Genomic DNA, 22,821 nt, shown 5'->3' on the forward strand with positions numbered 1-22,821 from the left:
ATGAGCATAGGAACCGCTGGTCTAAGAGCAAAGCAAATTTGTATAACTTGGTTTCCCTGAAAACCAGATCTGTTAGTGACCTTTGTGGAATGTAGTTGAGAACTCCTGCTTTTGGGAAGTATGTTTTATCCCAGGACAAGCAGGATGCTAGTCCTCACATATGGGTGACGTCAGTAACGGAGCCCTAGTGCGGGAAAAACTTCTGTTAAAGTTTCTAGAAACTTTTGACTGGCAGCCTGAGGCTACTGAGCATGCCTGTCATGCCATGATATTCTCTGCCACAGGGGGCTCACTTCAGTCTTCGTTTTTCCGTGCTGCCATCGACATCGTGGTCATAGGAGCCCTGTGAGTTTCCCTCACAACTTTGACTAAAAAAGTCACTGATTTTCTCATAATTTTTTCCCCATTTGGGGTCTCACTGTGATTATCACCGGACGGTGACAGGAAAAGGCTTTTTTTGATTTCACATTTTCATATTTTCTCTCAAGTTTCCATCGACGGCCGTCGATGCAAACATGGCCTTGGGCTTCAAAAAATGCCCAGCCTGTAACCAAACAATGTCCATAACGGATCCCCATTTGGAATGTGTTCGGTGCCTTGGAGAACAACATGAAATCGCTTCTTGTCAAAAATGCCAAGAGATGACTCCAAAAGGCAGAAAACTCAGGCAAGAAAAAATGGCACAACTTTTTCAACTTCAATCCGTGCCTTCCCCTTCGACTTCCACAAAATCATCACCAGTGGGAGTCACGAAGAAAATTCTTATTAAAAAACGACGCCCGGAGTGTTCTGGCGATACCTCTTCACCAGCACCCTCCACATCATCGACAAGGTCAGTAACTGAGTCGAGACCCAAGCATAAGCATCGACAGCACCGTTCCACGGTCTCCCCGTCGCTTCCTCCGCCAGAGGAACCGCTAGCTAAGTGACAAAAATCGACTTCGGTTCCGTCGACTTCCGTCTCCTCGGTTCCATCATCGGCACCGTCGACATCAATGCTGACATCGATACCGGATTTGACTACACTGATTAGACAAATTGTCACCGAAGCCTTAAAAGAACAAGTTCCGGCGCAACTGCCGATGCAGACACCTATGTCAATGCTGGCCGCAACGCTGATGATGGAGGTTTCATCGATACCGGCTTAACAGCTGATGCCGACGGTTACGTCGATGCCGGCGGTATCGCCGATGCCATCGATTCCGCTGATGTCCACATCGATATCGGTGACCACATCAATGACAGAGCCTTCTCAGGCATTGATTTCATCAAAACCATCGGTGCCTACGCCTCTCTCGATGCTATCTGGACCTATATCATCAATACCATCCATCAGTACATCGATTCCTATCTCGATTTTTCTTTTCTTACATCGACCATACCATCTACTACACAGTCGGTCTCTTTACACAATGGCACCATCCATACCTCCTCTCCAAAAACCATCCACATTGATGCACAAGTCATCGGGAAAGTTTAAGCATTCATTGCCAAAACCTTCAACTGCAGCCACTGAAACTACTGGTTCAGAAGCAGCACTGCATAACCTTCTCACTAAGAGATACCAGGAGCTGTTGGCTTCCTTGCCTACCAATCCGGTGCAAGAGGTGGATGAACAGGAAATTTCACCTGATCCATTGCAGGGACCTTCTGGTGTACCCCCACTTCAGAAGTCTGCACCTGCTCCATACCAATCTCCAACTTATGATACTTGGTCTGACACTGCATCTGAGCCCTCATCAGAGTACTTTATGTCCGATCCTTCACCACCTCAGTCCAGAAAGCAGTCACCACCAGAAGACCTCTCTTTTTCATCATTTATACAGGAAATGGCAGAGTCTATACCATTCCAATTACAAGCTGAAAAAGATGAGGAGACAGACCCTGGAAATACTACAGTTTGTAGATCCCCCTAAGCACAATCTGGCTATTCCCATCCATGAAGTGCTTCTGCAACTCCAACAGCGGATTTGGGAGCATCCCTGCACAACTCCTGCAGTAAACAAAAGGGTAGACTCTATGTATCTCGTACAACCTGCACCAGGTTATCACAAAACTCAACTTCCTCACCATTCAGTTGAAGTTGAATCTGCACAAAAGAGGTCTCGGAGGACAAGAACCCATGCATCAATTCCTCCAGGAAAGGACAATAGGTTCTTAGATCAGATGGGTCGGAAAATATATCAAGGAGAAATGCTGAACTCAAAAATCTCAGCATACCACCTTTACATGACTCAACACCAGAGAAATCTCTGGAAACAGATTGAAGAATTTGTACCATCCCTGCCTCCACAACATCAAGAGGCAGCACAAAATATTATTCAGAAAGGTTTAGAAGCAGGGAAGCATGAGGTCAGAGCTGCCTACGATGCCTTTTGTCTAATTTTGGGACTCATAGCTTAGGGCACAAGAACACTGCAATTCAGCAAGAGGTTTTAAAATTTAGTTTATTTTGGCTTTTTCAAAAGACATGCAAAGACAAGTGTTCTTGTGAGATGCAATCTGCCCTCTATCTGTAATAAGTAGCATCTCCCTGAATCTCTGCCATGCTTTGACTTATATAATTAAATACAACCTTCCCGAAGCTTCCAGAATGAATGACGTAACTGGCCAAAGACTTCCTTACAAAAATACCTTAGGCCATCGTCATGACAATCTATCCTGTATAGGAAATGCTTGTGAGGACCTCCCTCAACTAAGAATTCTTCTAACCCTGTTTCTCCTCCCACTGTAAACAAGTTCCTGTATCATGCTGGCTTTTGATGCAAGTATTCTCTTCTTGTCTTCTGTTGTTCTTCTTTGTTTATTGTAAACACCTCACAGTCTGGGTCTTGAATAGAGCTTGGCACCAGGATTCATTCAAATTGGTTTCAGGTCATTGAAACCAATATCTGCAAGATAAAGGCTTGCATCCTGGTTTCCTGCAGAACGAGTATCCCTGCATTGTGAAGTAAATGTGGCCATTAAAATAGGCCTCTCTCCTTTTGTTGCCAGCAAATCTGTCTCAGAGATTCTCTGCAAGTCATTGATGCCTTCCTGGCCTGTAATTATAAGCTTTGCAGGATTTACCAGTTTCCCAACTCTTCTGCATCCGTTGAATCTGTGATAGTCAGAAAGTCTCTCAAAGTTCATTCACCTCTGACAGGCTAGTACAGCAGAGGAGTCTGGGTATTCTTGGTTATCTTACTCAGACATATTCTTCACTTTGAAACATCTTCAAGAATAGCTGCATCAGGCATTAGTGCCAGGAGGTGGGCCTGGCTCAAGGCCTCTGATTTAAGGCCAGAGGTCCAGGACAAACTTGTTGACCTTCCCTGCCAGGGAGATAATTTGTTTGGTACCAAAGTGCAGGACGCTGTTGCTCAGTTACAAGAGCACTCAGAAACCCTGAAGCAACTATCAACTCTCCCTCATGATTCTGCAACACATACAAGTCGCAGACCCCCATGTAGGGAGACAAAACGTCCTTTCTACAGGCCAAGAAGATACTATCCTCCCACATCTAGGCCAAGGCCTCCTAGGTCTCAACAAAGACCTCAACAGAGACAGCAAAGGTCAGCTAGGCCCCAACCAGCTCCTCAGACAGGACCTGCCTCAGGTTTTGGAAATTCAATCCAGGGAACAGGGCCTATACTCCAATCCCCAATCCACCTTACCAGTTGGCGGAAGAATATCCAATTTTTACAAAGATTGGACGTCAATAACATCCGATCAATGGGTCCTCTCAATAATAGATCAAGGATATCGCCTCAATTTCACATCACTCCCTCAGGATTTTCCACCGAGGTACTCTCATCTCAACAAAAATCACATACTCCATTTACAAACAGAATTATCCGCTCTTCTGAAAGCCAAAGCTGTGGAGCACGTGCCACAGAGTCAGAAGGGCAGAGGATTCTATTCCCGTTATTTCCTCATTCCAAAGAAAACCGGAGGTCTACGGCCCATCCTAGATCTCAGAAATCTCAACAAATTCTTAAAAAAAGAAAAGTTCAGGATGGTTTCTCTAGGAACCATGCTTCCACTTTTGCAAAAGGGAGATTGGCTTTGTTCTCTGGATCTTCAAGATGCTTATACACACATTCCAATATTTCCTCCTCATCGCAAGTACCTGCGTTTCACAGTAGGCCATCAGCATTTCCAATACAGAGTGCTGCCATTCGGCCTCGCTTCTGCTCCCAGAGTATTCACTAAATGTCTGGTAGTAATAGCAGCATACTTACACAAGCAAGGTGTTCATGTCTTCCCTTATCTAGACGATTGGCTCATCAGGAGTCAATCTCAGCAAGGAGCTGTAACTTCTCTAAATCACACAATTGCTGTACTTCACAAAATGGGGTTTCTGATCAATTATCAAAAATCCCACACTACTCCTTCTCATCTACTCCAATTCATAGGAGCAGAATTGAACACCATCACTGAAAGGCCTTTCTACCCGAAGATCGAGCAGAAACACTGTCCCTGTTGGCAAACTCAATTTACTCACGAGAACAAGCAACAGCGCATCAGTTTCTCACCTTACTAGGCCACATGGCCTCCACAGTTCATGTTACTCCTATGGCAAGGCTCGCCATGCGAGTAACCCAATGGACTCTAAGATCACAATGGATCCAAGCCATTCAACCATTACATTATCCAATTCAAGTAATTCACCAACTACGTTCATCCCTACGATGGTGGACGAACAAGGACAATTTACGCAAGGGCCTACCTTTCCAAAAACCAGTCCCACAGATAACCTTAACTACAGATGCAGCCACCTTGGGTTGGGGAGCTCACATAGACAATCTCCAAACTCAGGTGACATGGACAAAACTCGAAGCAACATTTCAAATCAATTTTCTGGAACTTTGAGCTATACGTTATGCGCTGCATGCGTTAAAGGACTGCCTTTCACACAAGACTGTTCTCATCCAAACAGACAACACAGTAGCCATGTGGTACATCAACAAGCAGGGAGGTACAGGCTCATATCTCCTTTGTCAAGAAGCCGCACAAATTTGGGCCTGGGCCCTGACACACCCAATGTTCCTCCAAGCCACTTATCTGGCAGGCATTCACAACATAGTGGCAGACCGACTCAGTCGTCAATTCCAACCACACGAATGGGCCCTGGATCCCTCAGTAGCGACCAGGATATTCCAACGTTGGGGACAACCAACACTAGACCTCTTTGCGTCACATCTGAATCACAAAGTAGACAAATTCTGTTCTCTACATAAGCAGAAGAACCAGCCAACCAAGGATGCCTTTGCTCGCCCTTGGAACTCAGGCCTACTATACGCGTATCCTCCGATACCGCTCATAACCAAAACCCTAGTGAAGCTACAACAGGACAAGGGAACCATGATACTCATAGCCCCATATTGGCCTCGTCAAGTATGGTTTCTCACACTTCTAGACCTCTTGGTCAGGGATCCAATTCGCCTGGGAATAGCTCCCACTCTCAACTCAAAATCAGGGTCGGTTGCGCCATCCCAACCTTCAATCCCTATCCCTGACGGCATGGATGTTGAAAGCTTGATCTTACAACCACTCAATCTTTCAACCAATGTATCTCAAGTGCTTATAGCTTCACGTAAACCTTCCACACGAAAGAATTATTCTTCCAAATGGAAAAGATTTACTTTGTGGTGCAGACCATATTGATCCTTTCACTTGCCCCACTACTTCTCTTCTAGACTACTTATACCATCTTTCAGACTCTGGTCTTCAGACTTCATCCATAAGAGTACATTTGAGTGCAATCTCAGCTTACCATAACAAGATGGGAGATGCACCTATATCCACACAACCTCTTGTCAGTAGGTTTATGAGAGTTTTAACTCACCTTAAACCAACAATTCGGCCTCCAGTCACAGAATGGGACCTGAATCTGGTTTTAACATGATTAATGCGTTCTCCTTTCGAACCCATAGATTCCTGTGACCTTAAATTTCTCACATGGAAGACTATCTTCCTCATAGCCATTACATCAGCTAGGAGAGTGAGTGAGTTACAAGCACTTGTCACATATGAACCTTATACAAAGTTCCTACATGACAGAGTGGTACTCCGTATACATCCAAAATTCCTCCCCAAGGTAGTTGCGGAATTCCACTTGAATCAATCCATAGTTTTACCCACATTCTTTCCAAGGCCTCATTCTCACCAAGGAGAAAGGGCCTTACACACTTTGGACTGTAAACGTGCATTGACCTTTTATTTAAACCGCACTCCAGCCCTCAGGAAATCCAATCAACTCTTTGTTTCTTATGATCCAAACAAACCGGGTAAAGCAGTGGGTAAACATACTCTATCCAACTGGCTAGCAGATTGCATACAGTTTTGCTATGAAAAAGCAGGCCTTCCTCTCCAAGGGCGAATAAAGGAACATTCAGTAAGAGCGATGTCAACCTCAGTAGCACACTTTCGTTCAGTGGCAATCCTTGACATATGTAAAGCAGCAACAGGGAGTTCTCTTCACACCTTTGCAGCTCATTACTGTCTGGACAAACAAGGATGACAAGATTCAGCCTATGGACAATCTGTCTTAAGAACTTGTTTCCACTCTAATCCCAGCTCCTTCTACAACCAATCTGCTATGATCTTCGGCTGACTCATTTCCACAACAACACATCACTGTTGCCTTCATAAAAAAATGACTCAGCCTCTAGCTTGCTAATCACCCATATGTGAGGACTAGCATCCTGCTTGTCCTGGGATAAAGCAAAATTGCTTACCTTGTAATAGGTGTCCCAGGACAGCAGGATGTAGTCCTCACGAAACCCACCCGCCACCCCGCGGAGTTGGGCCTCATACCTTTTATTATTTTAATTTTGCTAAAGCTTATTGGTACATACGAGACTGAAGTGAGACCCCTGTGGCAGAGAATATCATGGCATGCCGGGCATGCTCAGTAGCCTCAGGCCGCCAGTCAGAAGTTTCTAGAAACTTTGACAGAAGTTTTTCCCGCACTAGGGCTTTGTTACTGACGTCACCCATATGTGAGGACTACATCCTGCTGTCCTGGGATAACACCTATTACAAGGTAAGCAATTTTGCTATTTCCTAGCTTAAGATAACTCAACTTACTGCTCCTGCTGTTTTCATATTTAATTTATTTAATTAAATCATCTTATATTCTTCAATCTCCATATTATTCAATGTGGATTACTGTAAAAGCATACATAAAATAAAAATACGATACATAAAATATCATAAAACACTAAAATACAACATATTTATACGCAGATAATTGGCTTACAGCAGCACATATGGAGTGCCTGATTTAGGTGATGCACAGCACCATGTGACACTTTCAGCCATAAAGATAGCACACCAATCCTATGAAAGGACTGATGTCACAAAAATCTGTTCTACCAAGAATCTTAGGAAAATATCACATCTTTGAGTCTTTGCATAAAGTTTGCAGTGTTTTAGAAACTTGACCAGCTGCATGTAGACATGCATTTCCTTTCACTGTTTTGCCTAGTTCACAGAAAAATACTAAAGCACCTTGCTTCAGACCATTGATGCTTTAAAAGGAAGCGTGCTTGTTTCTGGGTGATTACCATTCTAACACAATTTTAGTTGTTTAGTGCCTGCCTTGATTAAAATAGCATAAAATTGAAATCATTATTATTATTATTATTTAACAATTTTATATACCGACCTTCATAGTAGATTACCATATCGGATCGGTTTACAGTTTAACAAAGGGAAAAAACTAGAGTAACAAATTCACGTAAACGAAAGATAACCAAAGCAGGAATAAGTCAAAGTTACAATCAACAGGGGGCGAGAACTTGGAAGCTTGCAACAAGCTGGAAAGAAGAAAAGGCCAGTAAAGTAATTTTACCGTAGAGTGTACAAGTTACAAACTTAAGAACGGTGCTTTAATCTGAAGTCTAAGAGTCCATTTATTAAAATAAATAATAATGATACATTTATTTATTTATTTATTTAAAGCTTTTCTATACCAACTTTCTTGATACAAATCAAATCAGATCGGTTTACATGAAACAAAGGCATTAGATTAACGTTAACCATAACCAGAGAGAGCAAAAAGTTACAATAAAACAAGGGGAAGAAACTGGGATAATGAAAATGCAGAGGAGGGAAGAAGTCTTCAACAAGGTAAATACAACTACAGCGATGGTGGGTACTAGAGGCAAGCGTCAGATCTATGGCCAGGCATTGCTAAGGCCATGCTAGCCTTGTTTAGGGGAAGGCTTGTCTGAACAACCATGTCTTCAGTTTTTGTTTTTTTTTTAAAGTCAGTAGACAGGTTTCCTGTCTGAGGTCCGGGGGAATGGCATTCCAGATGGCCAGTCCCGCTGTCGAGAGAGCCCGTTCTCTGATGGTTGATCGGTGAACCACTTTGTAAGGGGGGGGGCTTGCAGAGATCCCTTGTAAGCTTCCCGGATGGGTCTAACCGAGGGGTGAAGTTTAAGCGGAAATTGCAGGTCAAGGGGGACCTGGTGGTATATGCTTTTGTGGATGATAGAGATTTGTGAAGGATTCTGAAGCTAACTGGGAGCCAGTGCAGGTCCCTGAGTATAGGCGTAATGTGATCTCTCCGATTTGTGTTTGTCAGGATTCTCGCCGCTGCGTTTTGTAGCATCTGAAGGGGTTTTGTGTAGATGCAGGGAGCCCTAGAAGAATAGCGTTACAATAATCTACCTTAGAGAACAAAATAGCCTGGAGAACAGATCTAAAGTCGTGGTGGTGTAGTAGCAGCTTGAGTCTTTTCAGCACCTGTAGTTTATAGAAGCAATCCTTGGTGGTAAGGTTTATGAACTTCTTTAAACTCAGATGTCTATCGATTATAACTCCCAGGTCTCTTGCTTGTGTGATTTGAGTGTTATAGTGCGACTGAAGGAGGTGGAAGTCGTCTTCTGGGGTGATAAGGAGTTCCGTCTTGGCTGCATTAAGCACCAGGTTAAGGCCAGCGAGGAGGAGATTAATCATTTGCAGACAGTTGTCCCATAGCTTGAGTGATTTTGCTAGGGATTCGGATACGGGAATCAAAATTTGAATATCGTCCGCGTATATGTAGTGTTTCAGATTTAAAGACTTGAGCAATTGGCAGAGGGGCAGGAGGTAGATATTGAACAGGGTGGGGGATAGTGAGGAGCCCTAGGGAACTCCCAGTGGGGAGTTGCTGCATGGAGATTCCTTATTATTGACTTTGACTTTATAGCCTCTGTCACTGAGAAATGAGTCGAACCATCTGAGTGCTGATCCTGTAATCCCTATGTCTGCAAGCCGATTTAATAAGATGGGGTGGTTTACTGTATCGAATGCGGTGGAAATATCGAGGAGCACTAGCAAAAAGGAATGTCCTTTGTCAAGGCCCATGCTGAGGTGGTCTGTGAGGGAGATGAGAGTTTCCATACTATGAGATTTGCTGAATCCGTATTGTGAATCGTGGAGAATTTTATGTTCTTCAAGATACTCCGACAGTTGGTTGTTAACCACTTTTTCCATGATCTTGGCTACAAATGGCAGATTGGAAATAGATCGGAAATTATTAGGGTCGCCAGGATCCGGGTTCGGTTTCTTGAGTATGGGTTTGAGAGTGGCCAGTTTGAGAGCATCTGGGTAAACACCTTGTGAAAGTGAGCAGTTGTTAATATCGGCTAGATGTTTGGAGATAGAGTCCGGCACTAGGAGTAGGAGCTTAGCCGGGATTTGGTCAAGTGGGTGTGTGGAAGATTTCATTGTCTTGAGAATGGTTTCAATCTTCATAGCCGAAGTGGGTTCGAAGGAATCTAATGAGACTTCCAACTTTGATAAGGAGGATGAACTGAGTGATGTTAAGGCTGGATGGTAGTCGCATTAGGACGTTGGAGATTTTATTCTGGAAAAAGAGTGCAAGGTCATTGGCTTTCAATTGTGCTTGACCATCCGGAATGGGTGGGGTGGCTGTTTTAGTAAGTTCCGAAACGTAAGCGAAGAGGGCCTTTGCATCGAATACCAGGTCGTGGATTCTGAGAGCGTAAAAATCCCTTTTTGTTCGCAGTGTTGCATTTCTGTAAAAGTGGAGGGCAGCTTTATATGTGGTTAGGGTGTGCTGGTTAGGGGTCTTCCGCCATTTATTTTCTTTCTGTCTGAGATCTTGTTTTAGAGATCGGAGCTCTTTTGAGAACCATGGTGGTTTGTTTTTGAGAAGGGTTAATTTTCTTGGTCAAGAGGGGGCATAAGTTGTCTGCTACTGTTTCTGTGATGTGCCAAGAGAGAAGGGCTGAATTCAGGTTTGATAGGTTGAGGTTAGGAAGTTCTTTGGCCAATGAGTTGCTGAGGACTTCTGAAGTGCAGGATTTCCTGTAATGCAATGTGGTGTGGGAAGGATGAAATAAAGGTCTTCCTTTCAACTTGAGAGTATGGTAATTAGAGAATGGTCAGACCAAGGAACTGGGAGGCATGAGGGGGGAGTGGACTGTGTGAAGCTGGAGTTAATGAATATGAGGTCGAGGGTATGACCGGCTTTATGCGTAGGTTTGTTCACAAGTTGCTTGAAGCCCATGGCCGTGAGGGATGTTAAGAATGTTTCGCAGTTGGATGAAAGAGGGGTCGAGTCAATATGTAGGTTGAAATCACCTAAGATTATGGCTGGGGAATCCAGGTTTAAATATTTGGCTATAATTTCTACCAAGGGTGAGGCATCAGAGTCTAGAAATCCTGGTGGAGCAAATGTGAGGAGGATTTGGAGCGCATTGGATCTAAACAAGCCTATATCTAGCTTGATGGGCTGTAGTGTTAGATTAAGCTCTTTTTTGGCCGCTAAGGGGAGGCCTCCACCTCTTTTCCTTTGTTTGGGGAGTGAGAAGATATCGTATCTGTGGGTAGGGAGCTGATTAATCAAGGCTGTGTCTGTCAGTTTGAGCCAGGTTTCTGTAATAGCACAGATGTCTGGCTTGGAGTCAAGTAAATAGTCATGGAGGATATGGGTTTTCTTGGTGATCGATTGAGCGTTGAACAGCGTGAGAGAGAAAAGGGCCAGTCCAAGGAGTTGGGTAATCGGGGAGATCATGATAAGAATAAGAGTCCTGCTGGGCCGAATACAGTCCTGCATAGGTGAAATCTCCCTAGAGATGAAGTTATAGTGTACAATGGATATAAAATAGCCTTGCGTCATGAAAATCTTGTGTGGTCACTTGCTTAGAGTATAGTCGAGAGTGGGGTGGTAGTGCAGGTCCAGATGGTGAGAAGAAGGTGTGCTTGCCTCAGTCAGGTTTGGATCAGACTGCTAGTAAATTAAGATGAGAAATGCGTCCCAGTGCATGACCCACTTCAGAGAAGTGGGTCATGCACTGGGACGCACGAAGGGGCGTACAAAGGAGCCAGCCCCTTTGTCGTGTGACGCCCGGCACACGGCGCTAGCCCTAATTTAAAGGGCTGCCGCTCCCGATGCTACACGGCCTCCGATTGGCCGGCTGCGGTGGGGGTGGCTTCGAGGTGGTAGCAGAGCGTCGGCGTCACGTGGACCGAGTGGAGGGTAGGGGCCTCTTGCCCCAGGAAGCCTCGGAACGTTGAGGGTCTCCTGATCCTGACTTGCTTCTTCCTAGTGGCGGCTGGAAAGGACGGCGCCGAGGAGCTAGCCCTAATTTAAAGGGCTGCCGCTCCCGATGCGACACGGCCTCCGATTGGCCAGCTGCGGTGGGGGTGGCTTCGGGCTTTGCAGTGGTCGCAGAGTGTCAGCGTCGCGTGGGCCGAGTGGAGGGTAGGAAAGGGAAACCTTTCCTTACCCCAGGAAGCCTCGGAACGTTGAGGGTCTCCTGACCCTCAACATGAAACCCTTCTATTGCTGTCATAAGATGGGTTTGTTCATAACCATTTTTAGTTTGTTTTTCTAGACATAATAGTTCCGTTGTGGCATTTTCTAACTGATAGGATATGTGGCTTATGAGGAATGACCTTAATTTTGAATCTCCCACTATCTGGAATTACTTTGACTTTAAGCATGGACTTCACATTTTACGTTTTTGTGTTTTTTTTAAACTTTCCCTACAGGCTGCAACAGATTTTATTTTGAGGGGGAGGGGAGTTGGCCTGACTAACCACTCTCCATAGATTCCCATACTATGCTTTCCTGCCATTTATGTAGCACTAGGCTGGAGCACATCTAAAGTGCACTGGCTTTCATTTGCAGATGTCACCTTTTAGATGTTGCTGTTCTGCAATGGCTGGGATTTCCTCTCCTATGGGAGCTGTGAATGTTACTTAGCTGCAGCTCCAACTCGTGATGTCCTGGTATGCAGAATTCCTGCCCAGGAATTGACCTATACCTCTTGCATGGCCATGCACAGCCCTGCCATGGATCTTGCAACAGTTGATGCCGCCTCCAGATCATGGTGAGACAATAAACACTAATGTAGCAATTTGACACTTTTTACGCATGGTTAAAATCAGGCGTAGAAAAATATTTAGAAAACATTAAGCAGCCAAAGCTTTTAGAAGGCCTTTTCAAGGGAAGGAGGTGAAGAATACCAGCATAGTTCCATCTAAGCTGAGCGCAAGAGCAATTGCTTATACATTTCAGAGCATTACTCGCAGGTTTTACATGGTCGCTCACATAAACCTTTCTTTGTGCTATATACAGAAATGCAACATTAATACCAACGTTCAAAAACTGTTTTAAAAAAAAAAGTATTGCTCCCATGAAAAAAAGTTTGCACATGCCCAGTCGTTTCTTATATATGGGAGATGTGAGAATGCTGTGTGCTGTTTGAGAGCACTAATGTCATGAAGAAACCAGAGTTAAAATGTGGGAAAACTTGTGGGCTGCTATTGCCAATCTAGACTTCCCTGTGCCTGGATGGGGTAAATTAATTGCAGTACTGCAAACTTGAAATCCAGATTCCTGATTTCAGGAGCAGTCTTTGCTTGGCCATGCTAATAGGTTTGAGTGTGGAATGGCAGGATTTTTCCCTCCAGAAAACATAATAGTGATTTAAAGACAATATTGCTAAGAAGAATAAAATGAAAATACTGGAGAATGTTGATCAGTTTAACCTGAGATTTATGCATTTCCCTAAATCTGTGCTTGCTTGCTTCTCTTGGAGATGTTTTAAAATATATCTCCTTGATTCTTTAAATTCCTTCTGAAACTATTGTGCCTTTGAAGAAGCAGCAAGGTAGGAGGGAGGAAGAGCCAATTAATAATGTACTATTTACAGATAGCTGGGAGCTGACCTAGATCTGGAGCAAAATGTTACTAGGGCTACCTTGGTGGTCACATTTACTCTGGACCCTTACTGGCACTGGGTATTACAGCTTCTTTTTTTTAGATTAGAGAGAGGCCCTTTCTGGGGTTTAAGGTAAGGGCTTTCCAGAAGTTTCTAACACTACTCAGGCCAAAATGCTTTTCTTCTCCATACATCAACAGGTCTTTTCATTTGGAGTGGACTGACCTTGGAAATGCTTAGTCGAGAACCAGAGGAGACCATTTTTTGTTTTTATGATCTGCAGCAGTTACTGTAGTATGAGTTATCCTGTCTGAAAGGTCTGTAGCTGAGGTAGCAGGGCCTTCTGCTTCTTGACCTCCTTGTCAGTATGGAGGTGAGATTGTTTAGTTGCAATATCTGAACACAGAAGTTTAACTGGTTTCAATATGTTCGTTATAGATTTTCTTCTTATATAGTATTTTTCCTTACCTGATTTTGTTAACTGGATTTCACATTTTAGAGGTCTAGAAATAATTAGTACATGGGTACTAATTATTTTTGTTTTACTTGTAGGCTTAGGGATTGAACTGGTAATCTTTATTCTTCCATGTCATGTTTCCTTTATCAGTGTTTGGTAATAGTATTCAAATTGTTAACTCTAAATGTTCTTTTTATATTATTTGTACCAAAACATATACAATAAAAGTGATCTTGAAAAAACTGATTTTTCATCTCTTAATTTGATACCAACTTGATGCTTATAAGTGGTTCACATTCTGTAGCTCTTCTGCTCAAACAGCTTTTTTCCATTTCACACACTCTGTTCTAGATCCAGCTAAAATGAAAAAAATTTGAAATTAAAGTTGAAATTGTATTACTTTTTCAGGTTTAAGGAGTTAAATGTGACCTTGTAATTTGCAGTCTTTAGTTTTGTACTTCTTTTGATTTTCCTGGCTGGGTAACTACAATGAGGCTTGATCTCAGAACTCAATTGCAAGCCATCTGGTACCCACTGATGAGTCTGGTCTTACAGCTGAGCCATTGTTCTGGTCAAGCCTCAAAGAGAAGACTGGCATTGCTTGAATACAGCTTCAGCACCCTCGCGTGGAAGCCAGGCAGAATTGATAAATAATGGCCCTTCTGATTAGTCCTTTTATATTTGGAGAACTAAGCAGGCCATTGTCTGAAAATTGGCAAGTACTGGAATGTTTAAGGGGTAAAGTGTGTCTAAAAGAGGCTTTGTAGACTAGTACTATACCTGTTAATGGAATCTGTATTGAAAGACTACATTGCACATAGAACTCATGCATTTAAGTATGCTTCTCTCCAATGAAATTATACTGTGCCTTATGAGCAGTTTTGGAAATGAAGAGAAACCAAGCTCTTTCCTAAATCCAAAACTGAAGTAGACATCACTGTGATAGGCTGACCCTATGGTTCAGACTATAGCACTGTTGCATGGGAGTTCTAGGTTCAGGTCGCCATCCAGCAGGGCCAGCCAGGGTTCATCATGCTTAGAAAGGTGGTGAGTTAAGACTCAGGGAGGTAGGGAAGTTGATGCTTCTATTGTGTCTGCCCTTGCCAGCTGAGGGATGCTGAGGCTATACCTTGGACGAGTCGTCCTTCAGGCACGCTCCCTGGGAGGGAGTAACAGCAGAGACTACTGAAGGAAAGCAAAGCAAAACAAAACCTACTGCAGTTCAGTAATGCATGATCTTAGGAGCAACAGTATAAACATATATTTGAAAAATTACACACATCCCATTTATTTCAATAGTTTACTAACAAATGGACAATTCTATTTCCTTGTACGAAAAATAACCTTAAACATTAACAAGTGGATGTAGGACTGAGTAATCTACCTATTAAAAATTGATTTAAGCTGGAGCAGTTGTATTGGCAAATAAGGATCTAACAGTGTGATGCTATCGTATTGAGTGAGTACTCTAAATTTGATACCATATTTCTCAACTGCTGGTCATTTCCTTTCCCCCTTGTCACATGCACATCAGAACATAAGAAAATGCCATACTGGGTCAGACCTAGGGTCCATCAAGCCCAGCATCCTGTTTCCAACAGTGGCCAATCCAGGCCATAAGAACCTGGCAAGTACCCAAAAACTAAGTCTATTCAATGTTACCATTGCTAATGGCAGTGGCTATTCTCTAACAGCCCGATACTGTAAAACCGCGGGAGAGCGGACGAACGCCCGCTCTCCCGGCGCACGCACCGGCCCTTCGCTGGTGCGAGCTATCCAGTATGCAAATTAGGCGACGCGGTGCAAACGAGGGAAAGGAGGCGCTAGGGACACTAGCGCGTCCCTAGCGCCTCCTTTTGGCCTGGAGCGGCGGCTGTCATCATGTTGAGGGCGCTATTAGGTGCCGCGGGTGGGCCGCGTGTTTTCCTCCCCTTACTGAATAAGGGGTAAGGGAAAACACGCGTCCAGAGCAGGCTGACAGTGCGCTCCGACGGAGCACACTTTACTGTATCGACCTGTAAGTGAACTTAATAGCAGGTAATGGACTTCTCCAAGAACTTATCCAATCCTTTTTTAAACACAGGTATACTAACTGCACTAACCACATCATCTGGCAACAAATTCCAGAGTTTAATTGTGCGTTGAGTAAAAAAGAACTTTCTCCGATTAGTTTTAGATGTGCCCCATGCTAACTTCATGGAGTGCCCCCTAGTCTTTCTATTATCTGAAAGAGTAAATAACAGATTCACATCTACCCGTTCTAGACCTCTCATGATTTTAAACACCTCTATCATATCCCCCCTCAGCCGTCTCTTCTCCAAGCTGACAAGTCCTAGCCTCTTTAGTCTTTCCTCATAGGGGAGCTGTTCCATTCCCCTTATTTTGGTAGCTTAATAGTTTGTGTATAGTTTGATCAAATAAAGAACATGATTCATGTTGTATTTTATAAATGGGTCATTTCAGTTATGTCATATTTGTGCATGAACAAATTTTATCTGTGATGGATTGCAGTCTTGCTGCTGATGGATTTCTACTTATGCTGTTTTGCAAAGTTTACTAATCAGTATCTCAGTAATCAGCAGATGTTTGGCTTTATGACCAGGTGTGGTTAAAGGTTCTCCTACTGTTGTATTCATGGAAAGCATAATGACAGGGGACGCATTAGTGTTGATAGTAGTGCAAGAATTCTGGCAAAGCCATAAGGCATGCAGTAAATAATTAAAAAAATGTGTATCAGTGGTCTGAAAATCTGCAAAATTGTGGCACTTGACATACTAAATAATTGGCAGCTGATCTTTGTTTAAATGCAGATTCCAGATATTCTGAACTTGTTTGAAAAGTTGAAGTTTGTTTTGTCTAAAACAGAACAATAATGGCTAGAGTTGATAACTGCTAGCTACTTAAAAAGTTTGCATTATGTGGAAGGTGTGTGGTTTTTTTTTTTTGTAAAGTAAAATATAAAGTTTTAAGCATCTTGTCTTGGGGTGAACAGTCTTGCCTGGCATTTCTTTATATTCAGGTTAAGAACTTGAATAATTGAATGAATTATTGTAAGTGTACAAACTTTTACACAAACATCAACATAAATAATATTTAAAACACCGACAGCAATCACTTTAAAACATCTCACTATATAAACCTATGTTGTGCCATTGTCATCAGAATCCAAACTCTTCAATAAACAGATAAGCCTTTAATTGTTTACGATATATCTTCACATCTTCAGTCAACCTTAGTTAGATACTGTGGAAGAGCATTCCACAGTTGAGGTTCAATATATGAAAATGCCTGTTTAAGTGTTTCTGCCAAACAATATTCCTTCAAAGATTGGTCGATCACCTTCTGAACATAAGGATCAGTTTGGCACCTATAGTATTTGCGTATTAGTGATGATAGGTAAGATGTACTTATGCTCTTCAATGATTTAAAGACCAATAGAAGTAATTGTATATGCTATTTGTAACCAATGTAGTTGATGGAGAAGTGGAGTAACATGATCTCTGCGATTACTGTGTAAAAGCATACATGCAGCGGCATTCTACAACATTTGGAAGGATCTAATTTGGTATTTAGGTAGACTAGCTAATAATGCATTACAGTAGTCAACAGTTAATAGAAAAGCCTGTACAATGCTCCTAAAATCAGTGGTCTCCAAAATAAAACTAAGGTGTCTTCAGACTAGTATGCAAAAACCAAATCTTAATACTTTTTTCAGCTGGTCAGTATGAGTTAGGGAAAAATCAATTTCATTGAACAAGTTATGAATCGTATCTCTGAAGGGAATAATCAAGATGCCAATAAATAAAATTCTAGGACAAAAGTGGTTATAAGGCATTTTTGAGACCATCACTGCTTTCATCATCTTTAAATGTAGAAATAGCTGACTTGTTCATCCAAGATTTGTCTCTTTAGAATATCAGTAATCTATATCATTGGAGTAAAATCAACTTCTATGGGAAAATAGTTTGATATTATCTGCACATATTTTAAAATATGGGACAGTCTTTTCCAGAGTGACACAATGGGAAGTGAGAAATATTAAACAAGATAGCAGACAATATGCTACCTGGAGAAACACCCATCTTCAGAACACTATTCAGAGCTACCAGTAATATTTTCATCTTGAAACACTATTGTTTAAATAAGCAAATGAGGAATAAACATGCCGATGCCCAAATTAGCTAATCGATGTAATAACAGCGTCAGATGCCAAGGAAATGTCCAAGAAATAGGACTGCAACCCCATTCTTGGCATCTAATTGAGGAGAAAGAAATCAGATGCTGAAACAAACAAGATTTCGGTACTATGACCGACTCTAAACCCACATTGGTATGGACAGAGAAGAAAGAGACCAATTATTTATGCTAGAAGTCTCTTAAAAAATAAGATTGGCGAGAGAAGTGGATGAAGTGGTAGACAAAATGTTCCATGTAAAATGCAATGTAAAAATACAATGCAAAATGTCCAATGTAAAAGTTCACATCTCAATATAAAAATGTTAAAAAATGTTAAATGCTTAATCGCAAATGACACAACGCTCCATCGTAAAACAAGAAGTCCACTATAACAGACTCCTCTGTCGCCAATGTAAACCGGTGTGATATGTCCGATGAACATCGGCATAGAAAAACAAATAAATAATTGGCACCTGAGAGACATGGTGGAAGGAAGATAACCAATAGGACATTGGGATGCCAGTGTACAAATTGTATCAATGATAGGATGGATCAAAATGGTGGAGGGGTGGTACTATATGTTAAAAAGGGCATTGAATCAAACAGGATCAAAGTTTTGCAGGAAACAAAATGCAATGTTGAATCTCAGGTTAAAAGGGGCATAAAATAACAGTGGGGAGTGTAATGCCGTCCACTTGGCCAGAATGAATAAATAGGCTAAAAGAAATTAGGAAAACTAACAAAATCACCAGCACAGTAATAATGGATGATTTCAGTTATTCCAGTATTGACAGGGTGAATGTTAAATCAGGATATTCTAGAGAGGTAAAGTTCCTAGATGAAATAAACTACTTTATGGAGCATCTAGTACAAGAACAAACTATTTTAGAAGTTGTCCTTAGTGGAACACAGGATTTGGTGCAAGAGGTAACTGTGTTGGAGCCACTTGACAGTAGTTCACAACATGATCAAATTTTGACTTAATGGAGGGAAGGCCCCAAAGAAATTATTACGACAGCAGTTAACTTTCAAAAAGGTGACTATAATAAAATGAGGAAAATGTTTAGGAAAAAACTGAAAGGAGCAACTGCAAAGGTTGAGTTTAGATTAGGCATGTATGTTCAAAAATACCATTTTGGAAGCCCAGACCAGATGTATTCCATGCATTATGTCCAATCAAATTGAATTTACCCCAGGTGAACTCCAATCAAGTTGGAGAAACATCTCAAGGATGATTAAAGGAACAGGATGCATCTGAGCTCAGTGTCATAACAAAGGGTCTGAATACTAATTTAAATGTGATAGTTCAAATTTTTTTTAATTAATTTGCACACATTTCTGCAAACATTTTGCTTTGCCAAGGGGTATTGTGTGTAGACTGAGGAAGGAAAAAGCATATTATCCATTTTAGAATAAGGCTGTAACATAAAATATGGAAGGGGTCTGAAAACTTTCTAAGTGTGTACTATATATGTATATGTCTGTGTGTAATCTTTGATCCCTTTTTAGGTAATGCTAAAAAGGCCAGTAATGGCTTCTGGAGTAAAAATAAATAACCTCCTTCCCCTTCCTAAACTTGGAGCTGTTTGATACAGTAGTGTGTTGGGGATTTCTTATAAATTTTGCGCAAAATGATTGATGATTCTTCTTTGTTCCCAGCAGTCTTAAGTATTGTACTTGTACTTGTTCAGGCCATGCTTGAATGTAAATATTTTTTTTTGTTCTCTTTCAGAAAGATGAAGTGTACCTCAATCTGGTGCTGGACTACGTACCTGAAACGGTATATAGGGTTGCCAGACATTATAGTCGGGCCAAGCAAACACTCCCTATGATCTATGTCAAGGTAAATGAAAAGACCGCAGTAGGTGCTTGTGGTGTAAATATAGGGTATATTTGGAGAAGTGGAGCTATGTTTCTACATAGAGAGACAGCAAAAAATAAAGGGGTTGATTTTCAAAGGAGCATGTGCCCATCCATGTGCACGCAGTTCTCTGCACCCACACATGGACACGGCTATTTTATAACATGTGCGCCCTCTTCATAAAATACGATATCCATGTGCGCATGTGTGGGTGGATGGCCTCCACGTGGGGAGGCCATCTAAGTGGCGATGGGACTAGGGCTTCCCCAGTTCCCTCAGAGTCCACTCCAATTAAGAAGCGGACTGGGAGGGAACCTCCCTATACCCCTACCTAACCTTCGTACCCTCTCCTTTCCTCCTCCCCGACCCCTAACCCCTTCTTAGCTACTTACTTTTTTGTTGTTAGATTACTTGTGCTCCGGAGGAGCAGTAAGCAATCTGCGTGCTTCCCCGGGACAGCAGCCAATGGCACGGCACTTCTGCACGTAACGGGGGTTCGGGGCCCATTCTAAAATGCGCACAGCACGCGCAAGGCCCGGCCACGCTCATACGTGTTATAAAATATCCGCTTTTTACACGCATGGCCCTTTGAAAATCAACCCGAAAGTGTATAGATGAGTGGTATATCCACTGGTAAAGAACCATTTGTAAATAATATATTGCTAAAAAAGTTTGTCGGATCCTTGTAGAGATGATATAAATAGAGAGATAATCAGTGGGGAATATTTCCAAACATTTTATTCAAAGATGCTGTAGATCTCGGTCCCCCGACACAGACTGTTTTGCCAGAAGGGCTGTGTCGGTACGAGGGACTGAAACCCAAAGCTAGGGGTGCTGTTTACTCAGTCCTGAGACAGTCTCCATGATGGGTGTCCTGCTCCTGGTTGCTTGATGGCATCCTACCGCATTTTTTTCACTGGTGTATCAGATACCAGTTCCTTTAATTGTGCAAGCTATTAACACTATGACCTCAGTCTACACTGTGTTTGGGGAATTGAGTCCTCAGTGTTCCTGCTTGATCCGGGCAATTAAGCCTGTTGCACCTCTCTACTCGTGTGAACTTGCAGCTGCTTGATTGAATTTTTCACTGACTCCGTGTTACTAGCTTTGGGCTTCAGTCTCTCTCGACGCAGCCCTTGTAGTGAAACACAGTCTGAATCAGGGGACTGAGATCTACAGCATCTTTGAGTAAAATATTTGGAAATATTCCTCACTGATTACATCTCTACAAGGATCCAACATTTTTTTAGTGCTATACTATTTACATATAGTTCCATATATAGATTTAAAGTTCAGCAATATATAGCAGGGTATTGAGGGGTAGGGGTCTGCTAGCAGTATTAAACTGAATGAGTAAACAGTTTACAATTAATCCCGAGCAGAATGGGAAGGTACTGTTTTTCATGTTTGCTAAATATATGAACCACTTTAGTAAATACATTATTTTGTAGTACTTGATTATTTGAAATAGAATGTAACATGTATATTAATAAATCATATTTTAGATTGTACTAAGAAACCATTCATTTGATTATATTATTTGCTTGTACCAGTATTTAGATGGGTGACTGAATACTGGTACATGCAAGTAATATAAACATAACCTTTATGCTATATTTGCTCTCTTTTTTGATCTAGAAGGTACATTTTCTGTTTAAACAATTGTATAGTTTATTATATTTAGATTTATTCATTTTTATATGTTAGAAAAATATAAAATCAATAATTCTAGATAATTTATTTGGATCCAAGTTCTTTAGAAAGCTACATTAAATGCAATGAAACAGAAAAAATGGTATTTAAAATTAGTTTTTATTTATAGAAAAAAAAAACTATATATCGTTTCGTATTTGTCTGTATACACATGTAAGGAGACAAAGCAAGGTTATGTACTTGAAATTGTGAGAAACTAGGACTGTTGGCTACTGGGCAGATTGTTTTTCTGCTAGCTGCTATGTAACATCATAAATATCCATAATTTGACTACTGAACCAAGCAGTGCATCTGCAGGGAGAATCCATAACAATATGAGAATAACCAAGTGAGCACAGAGTTGAATTATGATGCGATCTATGCTGACGACATGTTGCATGAGAATAGAGGCCACGTCCAATATTAGTCGGTTACACTTAATTGCGGCGACATCCTTCGCTCTCCCCTTCGCACCCCCCCCCCCCCCCCACAACCATCACAAGATTAGATTCAATATGTTACATGACCTGGCTAGAAACGACATCTCTGCAGTACAGAGAGATTTCCAGAATCGGGGGGGAGGTGGAGGCTTAGGCACATGGTGAAGACCATAGCCTTTTCAGAAGTATTACTTGTTCATGTAAAAGGGGAGGAAAGCCTGTGCCATATGGACAACTTCCATACATGGCTCAAAACCTGGTATAAAGAGGGTTTCAGATATAAAGAGGGTTGGGGCCATATATAGAACAGTAAAAGGCTATATAGGTAAGATAGCCTACATATTTTTGTGGCAGGAAATAGGATGCTAAGTGAAAAATTCAGATCATATGTTGACATGTTTAAAGGACAGAGATAGCAGATGGAAACCGATGGATTTGAAATGATACCCTTTCACACATGAAGATGGGGGGGGGGGATAAAATAAATTAGCTTAATAGTCCACCCTTAGCAAAAGGTTTGGGAACCAGGAGGATCAGCAGGAAAGCTATGAGCGCACAGATGCTCATAGGCAATAAAGTTCAAGACCTGCAAACTCTTAACGGAGGAGCCGGACTTAGACATTGCTGCTATTATGGAAATGTAAATTGAATCTTATGAATAGTATATGGCCATGCCAGGCTATAATCTGTTAGGAAGAATAGAGATTACAGAAAAGGAAGTGGAGTACCTCTTTATGTCAAAAGTAATATTAAAATAGCTGAAATGTAAAGGGCATGGAGAAAGGAGTTGCTGTGGATGGTCTTACAGGTGATGGTGCATCTGTATACACCAGTGTGGTCTACAGACCTCTGACTTGAGGAACTAGACAGATCTGGTCAAAGACATCCAAAAGGTAGGAGTAAAGGTAGTGGTAGCATTGATTGGTGACTAACTTACTGGATGTAGATTGGAGTATCCCATGCACAATGCACTTCAAGGAGTTCTGCTCAAACAAATGGTGATTGAACTCATGGAGGGGAAGG

The 22,821-nt window shown here is 41.9% G+C and overlaps 1 protein-coding gene across 2 annotated transcripts in view; it reads left to right on the top strand.

Moving 5' to 3' along the window:
* The window catches only part of GSK3B (glycogen synthase kinase 3 beta), a 239,279-nt gene that overhangs the window by 138,403 nt on the left and 78,055 nt on the right, over positions 1-22,821 (top strand). For both annotated transcript variants that reach the window (XM_029578124.1, XM_029578125.1), the window contains exon 4: positions 19,538-19,648. In XM_029578124.1, the coding sequence (XP_029433984.1) occupies positions 19,538-19,648 (111 nt within the window). The remainder of the gene's footprint in view (positions 1-19,537; positions 19,649-22,821) is intronic.

Source organism: Rhinatrema bivittatum, chromosome 15 (genome assembly GCF_901001135.1).
Source record: "Rhinatrema bivittatum chromosome 15, aRhiBiv1.1, whole genome shotgun sequence".
NCBI classification, from domain to species: Eukaryota; Metazoa; Chordata; class Amphibia; order Gymnophiona; family Rhinatrematidae; genus Rhinatrema; species Rhinatrema bivittatum.